At 66.8% G+C, this 13171-nt stretch overlaps 1 protein-coding gene across 1 annotated transcript; it reads left to right on the top strand.

Annotated features, from left to right (window-relative positions):
- Positions 1–232: 232 nt before the first annotated feature.
- On the top strand, positions 233–12339 carry LOC141478337 (calmodulin-binding transcription activator 2-like; the record flags this gene model as incomplete). The annotated part of the gene is made up of 14 exons (XM_074167423.1): positions 233–280; positions 404–524; positions 642–779; positions 1505–1611; positions 2160–2401; positions 3683–3761; positions 4287–4506; positions 5268–5431; positions 6609–6828; positions 7449–7675; positions 7808–7879; positions 8027–8047; positions 9302–9452; positions 12252–12339. Coding segments are annotated over 14 exons (1898 nt in total), but the record flags the coding sequence as incomplete, so codon positions are not given.
- Between the last annotated feature and the right edge of the window lie 832 nt (positions 12340–13171).

Here is a 13171-nt window from a genome sequence, read left to right as displayed (position 1 = left end):
CCCCGACGTGGCCCCCCCTCCCCACTTCGACCCCGATTGTTTCCTCAACAGCCCCCGCCGGGGCCAAACCTACGGCTGCGAAGCCCCCCCCGGGGCCCCCCCTCCTAAATTAAGGGGCGACGAAGAAGAAGGGGGGAGCGCGGGGGGGGACACCGGGCCCCCCCACACCCCTCACGACCCCCCCAACACCCCTCACCCTCCCCTTTCCCCCCCCGTGCCCCCCCCCGCCGAGCCCCCCGTCTCCATCACCGACTTCTCCCCGGAGTGGTCCTACCCCGAGGTGAGTCGTGTCCCCCCCCCCCCCAAAAAAAAAATGGGATAAACCCCACACCCCCCACACATTTATATTAAAGGGGGGGGTTTATGGGGTGACCCTCCCCCCTTAATTTTTTGCCCCCCCCAGGGTGGGGTGAAGGTGCTGATCACGGGGCCGTGGGGCGCCGGCGCCTACACGTGTCTCTTCGATTCTCTCTCCGTCCCGGCCGCCCTGGTCCAACCGGGGGTCCTGCGCTGCTACTGTCCCCGTGAGTGTCACCGCGGGGGGGGGGACACACACCCCCACACACCCCCCCTGTGTCCCCCCTCCCCCGCCACCTTGACACCCTCTTTTTTTTTGTGTCGTCCCCCCCCCCCCCCTGCAGCACACGAGGCCGGGGTGGCCGCCCTACGCGTGGCCTGTCCCCCCCAGCTCCTCTCGGCCGCTGCCCCCTTCGAGTATCGGGCAAGGGGGGGCCACAGCGGCCCCCCCGGGGCACAGCTGGACTGGTTGTCCCTGGATGGTAAGCGGGGGGACACCCCCTTCCCCCCGTGGTGCACCCCCAAAATTGTCCCCAAGCTCCTGGGGGGGGGTGACACCCGGACGCCTGGCTCCTTTCTATGGGGCGGGGAGGTGGGGGGGGTTCAAGGCAACTGAGTCCTTTTGGGGGGGGGGGGTTGGGACCCCCAAATTGTCCCCCACCCTCTGGGGACACACACCTGTGTCCCCTCTATTGGGGGGGGCACCCCAAAATTATCCCCAAGCTTCCGAGGGGGGGTGACACCCAGACGCCTGGGTCTTTTCTATGGGGTGGGGAGGGGGGGGGCGAGGACCCCCAAATTGTTCCCACCTTCCTGGGGGGGCCACCCCAAAATTGTGCCCAATCTCCTGGGGGGGACGGACACCTGGGTCCCCTCTACGGGGGGGGCACCCCAAAATTGTCCCCATCCTTCTGGGGGGGCCACCCCAAAATTGTCCCCAAGCTCCTGGGGGGGGTGACACCCGGACGCCTGGCTCCTTTCTATGGGGGGGGGGAGGAGAGGGGGGTTCAAGGCAACTGAGTCCTTTTGGGGGGGGGGTTGGGGACCCCCAAATTGTCCCCCACCCTCTGGGGGGGACACCCCAAAATTGCCCCCCACCCTCATGGGGTGACACCATGGGGGGGGGGGGGGGGAGGGGGAGCATCACGGGGGGTGTGTTGTTTTGGGGGGGCCCCTTTGCTCACACACACACACACCCCAATCCCAGAGGCCCAGTTCCGTCTGTCCATACTGGAGCGACTGGAGCAGCTGGAGACGCGACTGGGGGCGCTCGGCCCCCCCCGGGGGGGCCCCCCCGACACCTCCCCGGAGCAGGTCAGAGTCCCCTCGATGTCTCTGGTGTCCCCCGGTGTCCCCCAATATCCCCCCGGTGTCCCCCAATATCCCCCAATGTCCCCCCCTGTCCCCCGATGTCCCCCGATGTCCCCCCCAATGTCCCCCCGTGTCCCCCGATGTCCCCCCCAATGTCCCCCCGTGTCCCCCAATATCCCCCCCTGTCCCCTGATGTCCCCCAATGTCCCCCAATGTCCCCCAGTGTCCCCCCATGTCCCTCAGTGTCCCCCCAATCCCCTGATGTCCCCAGTGACCCCTACCACCCCCTACAGCCCCCCGGTGTCCCCCGATGTCCCCCGATGTCCCCTGAAACCTCCTGGTGTCCCCCCACATCCCTGATGTCCCCTAATGTCCCCGCTGTCCCCCGTGTCCCTTAATGTCCCCTTGTCTCCCCCGTGTCCCCTGCCACCCCCCGTGACCCCGCTGTCCCCTTGTGTCCCCTGATGTCCCCCCTGTCCCCCGTGTCCCCTGCCACCCCCCGTACCCCCCCCCGGTGACCCCGCTGTCCCCTGACGTCCCCACGGGGACAGGGGCCGGGCTCCTTTGAGGCGCGGGTGGTGGCCATCTGCGAGGCCCTGATGGCACGGCCGGGCTGGACGGGGACACCCTCGTCGTTGGGGACAACACCCTCGCCGTTGGGGACACCGCTGGGGACAGCCGCGGGGACGAGGACGGCGCTGGCCCACGGGGCCACCTTCCGCGGGATGACGCTGCTGCATCTGGCGGCCGCCCAGGGCTACGCGCGGCTGGTGGAGGCCCTGCGGCGCTGGCGGTGAGCGGGGACACCGTGGGGACATCAAGGGACACCTTGGGGACACCTTGGGGACACTTGGGGACAACTTGGGAACATCTTGGGGACATCAAGGGACATCTTGGGGACACCTTGGGGACATTTGTGGACATCAAGGGACACCTTGGGGAGAGGGATGGGGACAGGGTGGAGGCCCGGCAGTGCTGGTGGTGAGCAGGGACACCTTGGGGACACCTTGGGGACATCAAGGGACATCTTGGGGACACCTTGGGGACATCAAGGGACACCTTGGGGAGACTTGGGGACAACTTGGGGACACCTTGGGGACATCAAGGAACACCTTGGGGACACCTTGGGGAGAGGGATGGGGACAGGGTGGAGGCCCGGCGGTGCTGATGGTGAGCAGGGACACCTTGGGGACATCAAGGGACATCTTGGGGACACCTTGGGGACACTTGGGGACATCAAGGGACACCTTGGGGACACTTGGGGACATCAAGGGACACCTTGGGGACACTTGGGGACACCTTGGGGACACTTGGGGACATCAAGGGACACCTTGGGGAGACTTGGGGACACCTTGGGGAGAGGGATGGGGACAGGGTGGAGGCCCGGCGGTGCTGATGGTGAGCAGGGACACCTTGGGGACATCAAGGGACATCTTGGGGACACCTTGGGGACACTTGGGGACATCAAGGGACACCTTGGGGAGACTTGGGGACACCTTGGGGAGAGGGATGGGGACAGGGTGGAGGCCCTGCGGTGCTGATGGTGAGCAGGGACACCTTGGGGACACCTTGGGGACATCAAGGGACACCTTGGGGACACCTTGGGGACATCAAGGGACATCTTGGGGACACCTTGGGGACATCAAGGAACACCTTGGGGACACCTTGGGGAGAGGGATGGGGACAGGGTGGAGGTCCTGCGGTGCTGATGGTGAGCAGGGACACCTTGGGGACATCAAGGGACATCTTGGGGACACCTTGGGGACACCTTGGGGACACTTGGGGACATCAAGGGACACCTTGGGGAGACTTGGGGACACCTTGGGGACACCTTGGGGACATCAAGGGACACCTTGGGGACATTTGTGGACATCAAGGGACACCTTGGGGACACTTGGGGACATCAAGGGACGTCTTGGAGACAATTAGGGAACACTTGGGGACACCTTGGGGGTGAGTTGGGGGCACTTTGGGGACAGGGAGGGGGCGGGTGACCCCAGGACCGTGTCCCCAAGGAGGAGGTGACCCCCTGGCGTGTCCCCAAGGGGGGGAGGTGACACCGCTGTCCCCGCAGGGCGCTGGCAGCCGACAGCCTGGAGCTGGAGCAGGAGGTCGACCCCCTCAACGTGGACCATTTCTCCTGCACCCCCCTGGTGAGTGAGGGGACACTTGGGGACACCACGGGGGGGGGACGTGGTGGGGACACGGGGGGGACCCCTGGGGACACGTTGTGGATGGTGACACCGTGGGATGAGGGTGACGGGGTGCAAAGTGGTGGCTCAAGGAGGGTTGGGGACACCAGGGGGTGGCACCTCGGGGACAAGGGGACCCTTGGGGACAAGGGGACGGGGTGGGGACACCGTGGGGACAGTGGGGACACATTGTAGATGGTGACACCGTGGGATGAGGGTGACGGGGACGGGAGGTGGTGGCTCAGGGAGGGTTGGGGACACCGGGGGGTGGCACCTCGGGGACAAGAGGACCCTTGGGGACAATGGGGACAGGGAGGGGACGCGTTGTGGGTGGTGACACCGTGGGATGAGGGTGACGGGGTGCAAAGCGGTGGCTCGGGCGGAGTCGGTGACACGGTGGGGCGTCACCTCGGGGACGAGGACCCCCACTGGTGTCCCCGTGTCCCCTCGGGGAGGTGGGTGAGGAGGTGCCACCGCCGTCCCCAGATGTGGGCCTGCGCCCTGGGTCACCGGGAGGCGGCCGAGCGCCTGTGTCACTGGGAGCGGCGGGCGCTGGCCGTCCCCGACACCCTGGGCCGCTTCCCCCTGGGGCTGGCGCGAGCCCGCGGCCACCTGGCCCTTGTCACCCGCCTGGAGGAGCTGTCACCCGCCTCCCCCCGCTGTCACCTCCCCGGGACCTCACCGCTCTCCGCCAGCCCTGACACAGGTACGGTGACGGCACGGCAGCCCCTCGGTGTCACCGCGACCCCTCGGTGTCACCGCGTCTCCTTGTTGTCACCCCGCTCTGGCGACTGTCGCCGCGACCCCTCGTTGTCACCACGTCCCCTCGTTGTCACCCCGCTGTGGCCGCTGTCACCCCGCTCTGGCGACTGTCACTGTGACCCCTTGTTGTCACCGTGACCCCTTGTCACCGTGACTCCTTGTTGTCACCCTGCTGTGGCCACTGTCACCCCGCTCTGGCGACTGTCACCGTGACCCCTTGGTGTCACCGCATCCCCTTGTTGTCACCCTGCTGTGGCCGCTGTCACCATGTCCCCGTGTTGTCACCCCACTGTGGCCACTGTCACCGTGTCCCCTCCCTGCCCCTGGCCACTGTCACCCCACTGTGGCCACTGTCACCGTGTCCCCTTGTTGTCACCCCACTGTGGCCACTGTCACCGTGTCCCCTCCCTGCCCCTGGCCACTGTCACCCCACTGTGGCCACTGTCACCGTGTCCCCTTGTTGTCACCCCACTGTGGCCACTGTCACCGTGTTGCCCCCCCCCATGTCCCCGGGTGTCCTCTGTCCCCCCCCTTCCATGTCCCCAGGTGTCCCCAAGATGTCCCCGGGTGTCCCCCCCATGTCCCCAAGTACCCCCGCCATGTCCCCAAGGCGTCCCCTGTCCCCCCCCCCATGTCCCCAGGTGTCCCCAAGGTGTCCCCGTGTGTGTCCCCCCCCCGCCATGCCTGATGTCCCCGTGTCCCCAGGGCTGAGCACGGCCAGCAGCGTCTCCTCCCCGTCGGGGCTCTCGGAGGGACCCGGCTCCGTCCCCCTCCCTCCCGGCCCCCCCGAGGACGAGCCCTGGGGGGCGCCCCCCCCCAGCCCCCCCGACACCGACGACGCCCCGGCCCCGCCCACCGACGCCCTCCAGGTGACGGGGACACCCCGGGGTTGGGGACCCCAAAAGTTGGGGACACCTCCAGGGTTGGGGACACACGTGGTGGGGGGGGGACACCCCTTAAAGTTGGGGACACCTCCAGGGTTGGGGACACCTGGGGTTGAGGACCCCAAAAGTCAGGGACACCCCAAAAGTTGGGGACACCCGGGGTTGGGGACCACCCCTTAGGACACCCCCGGGGTTGGGGACACCTGGGGTTGGGGACACACTTGAGGGGGGGGACTCCAAAATTTGGGGACACCTCCAGGGTTGGTGACACCCAGGGTTGGGGACACTCTGGGTTGGGGACCCCCTAAAGATGGGGACACCTCCAGGGTTGGGGACCCCCAAAGTTGGGGACACCCCTGGGGTTGGGGACACTCTGGGTTGGGGACCCCCTAAAGATGGGGACACCCCCGGGGTTGGGGACACTCTGGGTTGGAGACCCCAAAAGTTGGGGACACCCATGGAGGGGGGGGAGGACACAACAACCCTGGCATCCGGGGTTGGGGACACCCCCGGGGTTGGGGACACCTCAAGGGTTGGGGACACCCGGGGTTGGGGACATCTCCAAGGGTTGTGGACCCCCAAAGTTGGGGACACCCCTGGAGTTGGGGACACCCCTGGGGTTGGGGACACCCGGGGTTGGGGACACTCTGGGTTGGGGACCCCCTAAAGACGGGGACACCCCCGGGGTTGGGGACACCTCAAGGGTTGGGGACACCCAGGGTTGGGGACATCTCCAAAGGTTGGGGACCCCCAAAGTTGGGGACACCCCCGGGGTTGGGGACACCTCAAGGGTTGGGGACACTCTGGGTTGGGGACCCCCAAAGTTGGGGACACCGCCGGGGTTGGGTACACGTGGGGTTGGGGACACGTGGGGTTGGGGACATCTCCAAGGGTTGGGGACCCCCTAAAGACGGGGACACCCCCAAAAGTTGGGGACACCTCAAGGGTTGGGGACACCCGGGGTTGGGGACATCTGGGGTTGGGGACATCTCCAAGGGTTGTGGACCCCCAAAAGTTGGGGACACCGCCGGGGTTGGTGACACCCACCGCCCCCCCCCCTCCCTGAGGTTGGGGACCCCCGTGGGGGGGGGTGGGGGGTGTCACACACACACACACACACACACCCCCCCCCCAAAATTGTCCTGCTGTCCCTTGTCCCCAGGCCGAGGTGGTGACGCTGGCCCGGCAGATCATCGAGGCCACCCCCGAGCGCATCAAACAGGAGGCGCCGGGGGGGTCCTTGGGGACGTCATCGGGGGGGACGACGGCGGCCGTGACGTCATCGGGGACGGCGGTGACGTCATCGGTGACATCAGCGGGGGTGACCCCGGGGCTGAGCGCGGCCATGGCCTGGTTGGCCACTTACCTGGAGAGCGTCGACCGCCCCCCCCGCGCCCCCCCACAGGTACCCCCCTGTCCCCAAGGGGGGTGACCCTGACACCCCCGTGTCACCCCCAAAGGCCACTGACACCCCCAATGTCCCCGTGGGGGGGGTCCCCCGTGTCCTCTGCCACCCCCAATGTCCCCTTGGGGGGGGGTCCCTGTGGGCTGTGACACCCCGCTGTCACCCCCCAGGGCCACTGACACCCCCAATGTCCCCGTGGGGGGGGTCCCCGTGTCCTCTGTCACCCCCACTGTCCCCATGGGGGGGGTCTCCCGTGTCCTGTCACACCCCACTGTCCCCACGAGGGGGCCCCCTAAGTCCTGTGACACCCCCAGTGTCCCCGTGGGGGGGTCCCTTTGGGCTGTGACACCCCAATGTCCCCATGGGGGGGGTCCCCATGTCCTGTCACACCCCCAATCTCCTCATGGGGGGGTCCCTTTGGGCTGTGACACCCCCAGTGTGTCCCCGGGGGGGGTCCCTGTGTCCTCTGCCACCCCCAATGTCCCCGTGGGGGGGTCCCTTTGGGCTGTGACACCCCAATACTCTTGCGGGGGGGGGGCGGTGGTGGAGGTGCCACCCTTGACACCCCCCTCCCTCTATGTCTCCCCCTCCCCCCAGATCGGAATCGTCCCCCCGAGGGTCCCCGGGGGTCCCCGAGCGGCCGCCCCCCCCCGCCCCCCCGACATCCACGGCGGGGGGTTGGGCCGAATTCCTCAACGCTTCGGGGGGGGGGGGGGGCGCGGGGGGGCGAAGGCCCCATCACCCTCCTCACCCTCTCCGACCAGGAGCAGCACGAACTCTACGAGGCCGCCCGCCTGGTCCAGGGCGCCTTCCGCAAGTACCGGGTGCGTGCGTGTGTGTGTGTGTGTGTGTGTGTGTGTGCGCGCGCGTGTCCCTCCCTAGGGACCCCCCCCAAATCCCCCTGACCCCCCCACAGCCCCACTGACCCCCCCAAATCTCCCCCCCCCCCTCCATAGGGCCGGAGGCTGAAGGAGCAGCAGGAGCTGGCGGCCGCCGTCATCCAACGCTGCTACCGCAAGTATAAGCAGGTAACGGGGGGGGGGGGGACACCCCAAAACCAACCCCCCCCGGGACCCCTAAACCCCCCCGGGACCCCTAAACCCCCTGGGACCCCCCCCCGAACCCCCTGGGACACCCCCCCCCCCCGTTAACCCTCTCTCTCTCTGCCCCACAAGCTGACGTGGATCGCGCTGAAGGTAACGGGAGGGGGGGGGGGGGGCACCCGGACACTGGGGTCCTGCCCCATTTTTTGGGGGGGCGCAGCCGGGTTTTGGGGGTGCGTGGGTGCTGGGGGCACCCGCCGGGGGTGGGGGTGGGGAGGAGGTTGCCTGGGTTCCTCTTGGGGGGGTGCCTGGATGTTGGGGTCCCCCCTTTGGGTGCTTGGACACTGGGGTCCCCATGGGGTCACCCGGATTTTGGGGTCCCCCTTTGGGTGCCCAGACTTTGGGGTCCCCTTGGGGACACCTGGATGTTGGGGTCCCCCTTTGGGTGCCTGAACACTGGGGTCCCCCTTTAGGGGCCTGGACATTGGGGTCCCCTTGGGGACACCTGGATTTTGGGGTCCCCCCTTGGGTCCCTGGACACCTGGGTCCCCTGTGTGTCACCCAGATGTTGGGGTCCCCCTTTGGGTGCCCGGATTTTGGGGTCCCCCCTTGGGTCCCTGGACACCTGGGTCCCCCGTGTGTTGCCCAGACATTGGGGTCCCCTTGGGGACACCTGGATTTTGGGGTCCCCTGTGTGTCACCCAGATTTTGGGGTCCCCCTTTGGGTGCCCAAACATTGGGGTCCCCCTTTAGGGGCCTGGACATTGGGGTCCCCTTGGGGACACCTGGATTTTGGGGTCCCCCTTTGGGTCCCTGGACGCGTGGGTCCTCCGTGTGTCACCCAGATGTTGGGGTCCCCCTTTGGGTGCCCAGACTTTGGGGTCCCCTTGGGTCACCTGGATTTTGGGGTCCCCTGTGTGTCACCCAGATGTTGGGGGTCCCCTTTGGGTGCCTGGACACTGGGATCCCCCTTTAGGGGCCTGGACATTGGGGTCCCCTTGGGGACACCTGGATTTTGGGGTCCCCCTTTGGGTGCCCAGACTTTGGGGTCCCCTTGGGTCACCTGGATTTTGGGGTCCCCCTTTGGGTGCCTGGACCCCGGGGTCCCTCTTGGGGTCACCCCCACGTTGGGTGGGCTCCCTCTTGGGGACACCGCTCTCCCCCCTTTGTGTCCCCCCCAAACACCCGTGTCCCTCCCCGGGGACCGTCGGGTGCCGGGACCCCCCCCCCCCTCCCCCGTTGTCCCCCAAATTCCCCCGTCCCCTATTGAGCGCTCACCCCCCCACATCACGCGTGTGTGTGTGTGTGTGTGTGTGTGTCCCCGGTCCCCGTGGTGTCCCCACGGTGTCCCCCAACGTCCCCGTTGTTGTTGTTGTCCCGTGTCCCCCCCGTCCCCCCCCCCCGCAGTTCGCGCTCTTCCAGCGGATGACGCGGGCGGCCATTCTCATCCAGAGCAAGTTCCGCAGCTTCGCCGAGCAGAGACGCTTCCAGCGCCGCCGCCGCGCCGCCCTGCTCATCCAGCAGCGCTTCCGACAGCGCCACCGGGGCCACCACCCCGCCACCGCCGTCACCGTCACCGCCACCGCCACCACCGCCCCGCGGAGACGGTACCGGGGACAACAACAACGGGGGACGGGGTCCCGGAGGGATGGGGGTGGTTGGAGAGGAGGGGAAAATGGAGGTCAAGGGGCTTGGGGACAAGTGACACTGGTCTTGGGGACACAAGGGACGGAGACACTGGGTGACAGGGGACAAGGGACAGGAGACACTGGTCTTGGGGACACCAGGGACAGGGAGACACTGGGTGACAGCTTGGGGACAAGTGACACTGGAGGTCAAGGTCCTTGGGGACAGGGGACACTGGTGACAGCTTGGGGACAAGTGACACTGGTGACAGGGTTCTTGGGGACAAGTGACGCTGGTCTTGGGGACACCAGGGACAGGGGACACTGGGTGACAAGGTCTTTGGGGACAGGGGACACTGGGTGACAGGGTTCTTGGGGAGAGGGGACACTGGTCTTGGGGACACCAGGGATGGGAGACACTGGGTGACAGGGTCCTTGGGGACAAGTGACACTGGTGACAGAGAGCTTGGGGACAAGTGACACTGGGTGACAGGGTCCTTGGGGACAAGTGACGCTGGTCTTGGGGACACCAGGGACAGGGGACACTGGGTGACAGGGTCCTTGGGGACAGGGGACACTGGTCTTGGGGACACAAAGGATGGAGACACTGGGTGACAGGGTTCTTGGGGAGAGGGGACACTGGTGACAGGGTTCTTGGGGACAGGGGACACTGGTCTTGGGGACACCAGGGACAGGGGACACTGGGTGACAGGGTCCTTGGGGAGAGGGGACACTGGTGACAGAGAGCTTGGGGACAAGTGACACTGGAGGTCAAGGTCCTTGGGGACAGGGGACACTGGTCTTGGGGACACCAGGGACGGGAGACACTGGTGACAGGGTCCTCGGGGAGAGGGGACACTGGTGACAGGGTCCTTGGGGACAAGTGACGTTGGTCTTGGGGACACAAGGGATGGAGACATTGGGTGACGGGGGACAAGGGACAGGGGACACTGGTCTTGGGGACACCAGGGATGGGGGACACTGGTGACAGGGTCCTTAGGGACAAGTGACACTGGTGACAGGGTTCTTGGGGACAAGTGACACTGGTCTTGGGGACACCAGGGACAGGGGACACTGGGTGACAGGGTCCTTAGGGACAAGTGACACTGGGTGACAGGGTCCTTGGGGACAGGGGACACTGGTGACAGAGAGCTTGGGGACAAGTGACACTGGGTGACAGGGTTCTTGGGGACAAGTGACGCTGGTCTTGGGGACACAAGGGACGGAGACACTGGGTGACAGGGGACAAGGGACAGGAGACACTGGTCTTGGGGACACCAGGGATGGGAGACACTGGGTGACAGCTTGGGGACAAGTGACACTGGTGACAGGGTCCTTGGGGACAAGTGACGCTGGTCTTGGGGACACCAGGGACAGGGGACACTGGATGACAAGGTCTTTGGGGACAGGGGACACTGGTCTTGGGGACACAAAGGATGGAGACACTGGGTGACAGGGTTCTTGGGGACAGGGGACACTGGTCTTGGGGACACCAGGGACAGGGGACACTGGGTGACAGGGTCCTTGGGGAGAGGGGACACTGGTGACAGAGAGCTTGGGGACAAGTGACACTGGAGGTCAAGGTCCTTGGGGACAGGGGACACTGGTCTTGGGGACACCAGGGACGGGAGACACTGGTGACAGGGTCCTCGGGGAGAGGGGACACTGGTGACAGGGTCCTTGGGGACAAGTGACGTTGGTCTTGGGGACACAAGGGATGGAGACATTGGGTGACGGGGGACAAGGGACAGGGGACACTGGTCTTGGGGACACCAGGGATGGGAGACACTGGTGACAGGGTCCTTGGGGACAAGTGACGCTGGTCTTGGGGACACCAGGGACAGGGGACACTGGGTGACAAGGTCTTTGGGGACAAGTGACACTGGGTGACAGGGTTCTTGGGGACAGGGGACACTGGTCTTGGGGACACCAGGGATGGGAGACACTGGTGACAGCTTGGGGACAAGTGACACTGGGTGACAGGGTTCTTGGGGACAAGTGATGCTGGTCTTGGGGACACCAGGGACAGGGGACACTGGGTGACAAGGTCTTTGGGGACAGGGGACACTGGGTGACAGGGTTCTTGGGGACAGGGGACACTGGTCTTGGGGACACCAGGGATGGGGGACACTGGTGACAGCTTGGGGACAAGTGACACTGGTGACAGGGTCCTTGGGGACAAGTGACACTGGTCTTGGGGACACCAGGGACGGAGACACTGGGTGACGGGGGACAAGGGACAGGAGACACTGGTCTTGGGGACACCAGGGACAGGGGACACTGGGTGACAAGGTCTTTGGGGACAGGGGACACTGGGTGACAGGGTTCTTGGGGACAAGCGACACTGGTGACAGGGTTCTTGGGGACAGGGGACACTGGTCTTGGGGACACCAAGGACAGGGGACACTGGGTGACAGGGTCCTCGGGGACAAGTGACACTGGTCTTGGGGACACCAGGGATGGGAGACACTGGTGACAGCTTGGGGACAAGTGACACTGGTGACAGAGAGCTTGGGGACAAGTGACACTGGGTGACAGGGTTGTTGGGGACAGGGGACACTGGGTGACAGGGTTGTTGGGGACACCGGTCCTGGGATCACCAGGGATGGGTGACGCTGGGGGAGAGGGGGCCTGGAGATGGGGGAGAAGGTCCCTGGGGACAAGTGACACGGGGTGAGGGGGTCCCTGGGGACAGCGGGTGACAGTGACCCCGGTGACCCCGCTCTGTGTGTGTCCCCCCCCCAGCCCCCCCCTGCTGACGCTGCGGCAGGACCAGGCCGCCCGGAGGATCATGCGCTTCCTGCGGCGCTGCCACCACCGGTGGGACACGGGGGGGGGACAGCGGGGGGGGGACAGCGGGGGGACACACACACACACGGGGGGGGACACACACACACGGGGGGGGACACACACATGGGGGGGGACACACACACACGGGGGGGGACACACACGTGGGACATGTGGGGGGGGGGATGACACACGAAGGGGGGGGACAACACAGGACACACACACACGAGGGGGGGGACACGAGGACACGGGGGGGGGACACAAGGGGGGGGACTTGTGGGGGGGGACAGGATGGGGGGGACAGGATGGGGGGACACACGCACACGGGGGGGGACACGGGATGTGTGGGGGGGATGACAAGGGACACTCACACACGAGGGGGGGGACATGGTGGGGGGCAGGGACACGAGGGGGGGGACACGGGGACATGGGGGGGGACACTGAGGGGGGGACATGGAGGGGGACAGGACCCGGGGGACAAAGGGGGGGACACTGGGGGGGGGGGGACACAGGGACATGGGGGGGGACATGGGGGGGGGGACACGGGGACACACACACCAGGGGGGGGGATATGGGGGGGACAGGACGGGGGGGACACCGTGGGGGGGACACGGGGACACACACACCAGGGGGGGGGATATGGGGGGGACAGGACGGGGGGGACACCGTGGGGGGGACACAGGGACATGGGGCGGGGGGGGGGATGACACATGAAGGGGGGGGGGACATGGGGGGGACACACAAGAGGGGGGAGACGTGGGGGGGGGACATGGGGACACGGGGGGGGGGCCATGGGGATGTGGGGGGGTGACAGGAGTTGGGGGGGGCGTGGGGACACGGGGGGGCTTGGGGGGGGGACATGGGG

Source organism: Numenius arquata, unplaced genomic scaffold (genome assembly GCF_964106895.1).
Source record: "Numenius arquata unplaced genomic scaffold, bNumArq3.hap1.1 HAP1_SCAFFOLD_1655, whole genome shotgun sequence".
NCBI lineage: Eukaryota > Metazoa > Chordata > Aves > Charadriiformes > Scolopacidae > Numenius > Numenius arquata.
This window is presented reverse-complemented; position numbering and strand designations above follow the sequence as displayed.